Source organism: Mytilus trossulus, chromosome 12 (assembly GCF_036588685.1).
Source record: "Mytilus trossulus isolate FHL-02 chromosome 12, PNRI_Mtr1.1.1.hap1, whole genome shotgun sequence".
In the NCBI taxonomy this organism is placed as follows: Eukaryota; Metazoa; Mollusca; class Bivalvia; order Mytilida; family Mytilidae; genus Mytilus; species Mytilus trossulus.
Genome location: NC_086384.1, coordinates 56,782,172 through 56,789,990, shown reverse-complemented (window position 1 = coordinate 56,789,990; position 7,819 = coordinate 56,782,172). Strand labels below are relative to the sequence as shown.

Below are 7,819 nucleotides of genomic sequence, written 5' to 3'. Positions count from 1 at the left end.
ATATTCGTAGTAAGCATTTCAATGTCATGTATGAATGATTTATTTAATAGTGCTCCTATTAAAATTATTCAATTTGTTTCATTCTAAAAAGAAGTTAAAATACATTATAAAATATAGAAATTTTTGTATTAATCTAATATTAATACGATGTTGAATTATGGTAAAAGGACAAAGATATCTGTGAATAATTGATTAGCTTTGAATTTCATTCAAGAATATATTATATCAAAATTTTGTTTATGGGGTAGACCTCGTATATGGGAGACAACTCTTACACAAGTAATTTTAAAGTCATTAGTGCGTTTTAACATAGATGTAAATTAAAGAGTGATCAAGCATTTATGTTGTTTACATTTGGCTGTGAGAATGATGCAGACAGTCAAGTAAGTACCATTTTTGACACTACCAAACATTAAACCAAAGAACATCTTCTTTTAACGATGTGGATAAAAAAGTAGAAAATTACCATTCATACAAGAAATGCTTTAAAAACACCAATGAACTGAGTATGATGGGTTCTTGAGCAACTATACTGACTAAATGACCTTGTGGCATTATTTAGCCAAAAAAACCTGGGAAGTTTTGGGAAAGTCGATCTGAACATATGAATTAAATAATGAAGTAACATGGTTTTAGTGGCAAGTCGTTGATAGTTTTGTACTTACTGTTTGTGTTTGTTTTGTTGTTGTTTTTTTCAATAAAAAAGACAATTTTCTAGAAGAAATGATCTGAACATCAATCCTAGTACAAGCTTATGCTTATAAATATTCACATTAACATATAGTACTTAGATAGTGACAGACTGTCAAAACAATGATTTCTAATAGCGTCTGCTATTGATGATAGGGGCATGTTGTAGTCTGGGGAGAAAAACCAATAAAAAAATGTGATAAAAATTATGTCAAGTCCCCGTCCCAAGAATACTCGCTCCATACTGAATTATTACTGTTTTCCCTTATAAATTAATTACAATTATTATTGGGCCAGTACTCCTTTGTCTTTTACACATTAAAATAATACAAAGACATTCTGTAAGAAATTTTGTAAGATGAGAATGATTTTTTCCCAAAATTCTTCTTTTGTCGTGTGCCTTGTTTGCCGACTTGTTGAAAATTTTTGAAAAATTCAAACGGTGAAATTTGTCATTTTTTAATCAATAACCAATAAAGGATTGAACAATATTTAGTAGGAATTAAACGACAAAATTTTTTTCTGGCTAATTTGAAGAAAAAAATGTTTTATCTGAGCTGGCCAGACTTTTTGCCGTATCAATAATTAAAAACCGTTTTATTTCACGTTCAGGCTATTTGTAATATCATGATGTTTCAGGTTTACTTGAAGACATGTTTCTTTTATGTAATTTTACAGTCAGGGTATTTCTAAAATGTCAACATGTGCAAAAACACTCACTGATTTTTACCAAGGACTTATATAGGTCCCTGTTTTTACCTACTAGTTTTTTATCGTTTTTTAGGGTACCCTAAAACTGGTCATATTCAATATACCCTAAACATAAAATGGAACGGTAAATTTCCTTAAGACTGTTGCAGATGATGCATGGACCCCTACCTTTTCAATGACGTAAATATAGCAAAATTTAAACGAGAGGCAAATGTTGGTGTTAGCAAGGCCTACCTCCTTATATGATGTAAATCTCCAGGTTGTGGGAAGTAATTTAGATTCCGATGACGATTTAAATTTGGAAGCAGAAAAGTAGTTACCATGCATATCCGTGGCGTCTAGAGCTGTTGCAATCCATGTTCCGAACTGGATTGAAATAAAAATTGAAACATGTTTTAAAGGTCCATAAGTACATGTATGAATCCATTCAAGTTTTCACCCATATGAGAGTTGCACATCGACAGATTTTGAAAGACCATCAACCAAAAAAGTCCACCAAGCCTAGTTCTTGTACTACTTCACCTGAAACAAATGATTATGGGAAATTGAAAAGTATGGTACAACAGTTGACCAATCAGGTTATAGAATCAAGGAGCATACATCATATAGAGGTAATAGTATGTATAGAGGTTCGGGTAAAAAAGGGTCTGAAGAAGCTTGAACCAAACCTCGGATCAGAAAAGCAATTGGCACAATCAAAGAAAACAAGATCTCCAACAATAACAAAGCAGATATAATTATCCAATAGCCAGGAAACTTGTAGTTAGTAGTTATCAAAAGTACCAGGATTATAATTGTATACGCCAGACGCGCGTTTCGTCTACAAAAGACTCATCAGTGACGCTCAGATCAAAATAGTTAAAAAGCAAAATAAATAAAAAGTTGAAGAGCATTGAGGATCCAAAATTCCAAAAAAATGTGCCAAATACGGCTAAGGTTATCTACTCCTGGGGTAAGAAAATCCTTAGTTTTTCGAAAAATTTAAAGTTTTGTAAACAGAACATTTATAAAAATGACCATATACTTGATTTTCATGTCAACACCGAAGTGCTGACTACTGGGCTGGTGAAACCCTCGGGGACGAAACGTCCACCAGCAGTGGCATCGACCCAGTGGTGTAAATAGTTATCAAAAGTACCAGGATTATAATTTTATACGCCAGACGCGCGTTTCGTCTACATAAGACTCATTGTTATAGTATTGTTCGTTTCTGTGTGTGTTGCATTTTAACGTTGAGTCGTTTGTGTTTTCTCTTATTTTTGAGATATTGAGATAAGACGTGGCACGGTACTTGTCTATCACAAATTTATGTATTTAGTTGTCATGTTATATTTGTTATTCTCGTGGTGTTTTGTCTGATGCTTGGTCCGTTTCTGTGTGTGTTGCGTTTCGGTGTTGTGTCGTTGTTCTCCTCTTATATTTAATGCGTTTCCCTCGGTTTTTGTTTGTTACCCCGATTTTGTTTTTTGTCCATGGATTTATGAGTTTTGAACAGCGGTATACTACTGTTGCCTTTATTCATCAGTGACGCTCAGATCAAAATAGTTAAAAAGCAAAATAGATACAAAGTTGAAGAGCATTGAGGATCCAAAATTCCAAAAATTGTGCCAAATACGGCTAAGGTTATCTACTCCTGGGGTAAGAAACTCCTTAGTTTTCCGAAAAATTCAAATAGTTAGGGCCTGTATTAGGTTTGAGTATGAGAAATGAACAATATTGTGGAGAGCATTTAATCTTTAAGAGCTTGTCCATGAGAAAACCATGCAATATGCCAAAAATCGTTCGGAAGCTAGTTTCGAAATATAATGTTATTTGACATGTATATGGAAGGATACCATGTAGGGACTCTGTGTAAACCATCAAAACTGCAAATATTTTATTCTATTTTTAGAAATAAGCAATTCTATTTTTAGAACACATCCAAGCAATGGCACAAGCATTTTCTTATGAAAAAAATGGCCATTTTTGTAATTGTTTTTTTTGTCATTTTTATAGCAAATGTAGTAATTTTCTTTGACAGAATGCAAGTTAAACATGCTTTCAACTGCATAAAACAGTTTTTACCGTCAAATATTAAAAATTGGCACCATGCCAACTTTTGAAAAATGATTGGTACAGAGAGGTTGGTGCTGCTTACTCTTTTTAAAAGTTATCAATTTGCAAGATAACACCTGAATTTTTTTTTCTGTTGTGTTTTTTATGTTTCATAAGGTTGATATCTTCAGAATCTGTAAGCTTTTGCTTTGCAAATAATTTTTAATGGTATTTTGAGCATGTCAAAAAATCTAAAATTTTAACGAAAAAAAAGCAGAATTTCAAGCAGAATATACTATTTAATTTTAAACAAGCTCCTCAATTTTAACTAAAAGTTACTAGTATATAAAAAATAATTAAAGAGAAAAATTTTAGAACACAATATTAATTTTTCAACATCAACATTGAGAAATTCAAGGGTTTTAGATAAATTTAATTATCAAAATATTTGTCCTATCTTAATCCAATATTCATATGCTATAGTTTTCATCAGGACATAACAGTTCTAATTTTAAATATTTATGTTGCATATATATATTTGATTTAATAATTTTAAACTTAACCTTAAATTTCTGGCTGTACAGAAAAATTATGAAAAAACCTTCATGGTGCCCCAGTAAATATTGATTTACCTCCCCTGATTGTACTCTTAAATGTTTACATTGGAGACAAAATGGTACCACATCTTCTGCTGTATTATTTCATGGACAATCTGTAATTATGTAATTAATGCATAACAATGCAGTATGAGAAAAAGAATGAAATGCAATGTACACCCGTCGAGAAAAAGCCAGTATTGGTACCTTCGACGTCACGATACAGATACAGATACATTTGCTTATTAAAGCTGAATGTGGACAATCATTGCATTATGCTTCAAATTTCCTGTGTATCCCTATAACCAAATGTGACAAACCCACAAGTACCCATTTACGTAGTCTTGGGTGTAACTCCACGGACTTTGAACTACCAAAAGGGCTTTTGATACTGTACAGAAGTGGGATATTTTCAATATACTGTTCGTCATCCGACATTAACATATGCCCGAAACACAGGGATGATTTTGGAATATATTGGAGGCGTCAAACGAGAAAGTGCCAGTCACCTACACATCCAGACCAGAGTGTTGCAAAACCAAACAGAGGCATACCAGCATCAGTATGCAAAGAGCTATGGATGACAAAGAGAATATCTCTGCCAGTTGGTTCAGGTACAAATTTCTAGTATGATTTAAAAGTGTGATAAAATTTCTTTAGATAAAACTTTGTATGGAAAAGGGGGAGGGTGGGGTTATACAATGTACATGTACATGTAAATGCACTTCATGTGAAATACTCAATTTAATTAAATTCTTACAAAACATTAAATGTCATTCATAAAAAAATATTTGGGAGATATTGTGAGACAATTTTTTTGGGGTGGTTGTGGTTTTAATTTTTTTTATTTAATTTTTTTTTTTTTGGGGGGGGTTGCTATATTTACTATGCACATGTCAACACAGAGTGGTACAAATGTACATGTTAACAGTTAAGCTTCAATTGGTATGGCAGAAAAAAATCAGTATATACACTGTATGCATGGAAAAGAAATCAAAATGTAAAGGAACAGTGCTTTTATTCATCTTATAGTCATTGTTTATGCTATCAACACAGATCAACAGAAACTATCAACTCACTGCAAGTGTTAGATAGCCCGAGCACGGGTTAGAGCAGAATCATGGGAAAACTGACTCACTCACAACAACTGTGAATTGATGAATTATATAAGCCATCAAATAATATTGATAAAAAAATTTGCCAACTGAATCAAAATTTTCCTGTCATAATTTAGTCAACAATCACAAAGAAGTTTACAAAATGTTACGCACATTTAGCATGATTTGACTTCCACAGGGCACTTTAAGATATATCGAATTTTAACAGAAATAAACAGGAATTTCAAATGCAAAAGAATCTGATAATTTAGTTTTCACCAGTAAGTGCTTACGGTACCATTCCTTATCATAATAGTAAATTACTGTCAATTCAGAAATAATTGCACTGTTTTTGGTGTTACAAAAAAGGAGAAAGGTTTATAATCGCTAGAACTCAAACTCAAATTTTCAAATTTTTGTACGAATTTAACAGGATTTTTCTCAGTATCTAAAAAATAAAATCCCACTTTAGTCTAAAATGACAAAACTGCAATAATAAATGCATGCAATTAATCTGGAATTTACAGTTCCTAATCAAGTTTTGAAAAATAAACATTGACAAAAGCCTTTGGGTTTATACATATAAAAAAGAAGATGTGGTATGATTGCCAATGAGACAACTCTCCACAAGAGACCAAAATAACACATAAATTAACAACTATAGTCACTGTACAGCCTTCAACAATGAGCAAAGGATGAAATTTGAAAAAAGGCAGGATTTTGAGTATAAAAAAAGGCAGGATGAGTACCTTGGCAAAAAAACAAACCAGGATGACAATTGTTGTAAAAAAGTCAGGATAAGCTAAGAAAAAAAAAAGGCAGGACCGAATAGATTGAAAAAAAAAGGCAGGACAGGGATTACAAATAAAAAAAAAAGGCAGGACACAATTTTTTATCCGAGCCAGCCCCCCCCCCCCCCCCCCCATAAAAATCAAATGGTAGCTCCCTCAGTACAGGAGAATGAAAGCAAATGGCCCATATTTACGACTTAACAATTAACGATCAACAAATATGACAGACATGAACCAATCATGTCCCAAAAAAAACCTAAGATATAAACAGATTATTAGTAAAATTTCAACAAATAATGAACAATAACCATGCTAATTTAAGTTTTCTTGAAGTGATTTAGGTACTTATTAATATCAGCAATATCTCAGACAAGTGGATTTTTTAAAGTGCAAGCAGGGGACATTGCTTCTGTGTTATTTTGCTATTTTGGAAATAGCATTGGTTTTGCTCATAAGCCTCCATTTTGCTAAGATATCAATTTATAAAATATTTAAAGAAAAACAATATTTTTTAGTTATTGACCTGGGACAATGTGCAATGGGGGTAACATTGATTCTCTCATTTTAAGGCAAGAATCCCTCACACCGAACAAAAAGCTATAATGGGTCCCAAAATTACTAGTGTAAAACCATTCAAACGGGAAAACCAATGGTCTAATCTATATAAAAAAACGAGTAAAGAGAAACACTCATAAATTACATAAACAAACGCCAACTACTGTACGACAGATTCCTGGCTTAGGACAGTAGAACAGGTGCAAACATTTATATAATGGTATCACCCTTGCAGACACTTAGTTTCTGGACAATAACCTTAGTTTTAGTGAATGTAAAATCTAAACGCAAAGTTTGAAATCAAAAAAGGATGGTTGGTATTGATTTTGGGGGTTACATATATAGTTCTAACAGTTTTAGAAATTAAGGGGATAAAAAGGGGTCCAAATAATAATTTTTCTAGTTATCCAGACAACAACTTTTGTGTAAGTGAATGGATTTTAAGAGATTATACCACAAAGTTCCATAGCAAAAAAGGAAGGTTGGGATTGATTTTCTGGGTATTATGTTCCAAACTGTTTAGGAAATAGTGGCTAAAAAGGGTTCATACTGAATCGAACCATGTATTTATATTTTTGTCCCTTTATCAAATTGGTCCACATTGAGGTCAAAAGGGTCCAGCATTAAATTTTGTTTGAATTCATCAAAAATTAAATTATGGGGGTTCTTTGATATGCCGTATCTTACTGTGTATTTAGATTTTTAATTTTGGGTCTCGTTTTCAAATAATTTGGTCTACATACAATGTAATGGTCCAAAGGGTCCAAAGATTTCAAAGTGTACCAAAATTCTAAAAAAAAACATTATAATTTATTTTATTTTTTTCAGATTCAGAATGTGACTTTCCACTCGGACATTTTCCCAGACCACAACCTCTGATTGGGAAGAAGAAAACATGGCCCAAAGAGAGATTTTCAATGCTGCACTGAATAAAAATGCTTTCCCGAAATTTTCCAGCACCAAATTCACAGGTACAGTTGCCATGGACTAGCCTCTCAAAAAGTTCATCCTCATAGTATACTATAATTATTACAGAAGCTATCCAGCTGATTGCACAGTATGTTGCACCAGGTCAAGAAAATAATCTTTTGAAGGATGTGTGCAAGAAGTGGATATCATTAAAAGTAGAAAAATCTGACACAATGACTGAGACATTGATTGCATCCTATCAACAGCAGAACAACAGATTAAGTCAGATGCAAAGGAGTAGTTCCAGTAAGACCCTTTTTTGGCCCCAAAATATGGCAGTTTTACAAAATTGTAAAAATGTAAATTTTTAGTTATTCATTGGATAAATATTTTATAAATTGATATCTTAGCAAAATGAATATTGTTTTTCTTTTAA

At 32.5% G+C, this 7,819-nt stretch overlaps 1 protein-coding gene across 1 annotated transcript; it reads left to right on the top strand.

Annotated features, from left to right (window-relative positions):
- The first annotated feature begins 4,203 nt into the window (after positions 1–4,203).
- On the top strand, positions 4,204–7,403 carry LOC134692613 (uncharacterized). Its single transcript, XM_063553074.1, has 2 exons — positions 4,204–4,645; positions 7,303–7,403. The coding sequence occupies exons 1-2, from the start codon at positions 4,204–4,206 to the stop codon at positions 7,401–7,403; spliced, it is 543 nt and encodes a 180-aa protein (XP_063409144.1).
- The last annotated feature ends 416 nt before the right edge of the window (positions 7,404–7,819 follow it).

Coding starts and splice junctions, on each gene's coding strand:
- LOC134692613 (XM_063553074.1), top strand. CDS start 4,204: ATGTACACCCGTCGAGAAAAAGCCAGTATTGGTACCTTCGACGTCACG. Junction 4,646..7,302: donor ATCTCTGCCAGTTGGTTCAG/GTACAAATTTCT, acceptor TATTTTTTTCAG/ATTCAGAATGTGACTTTCCA.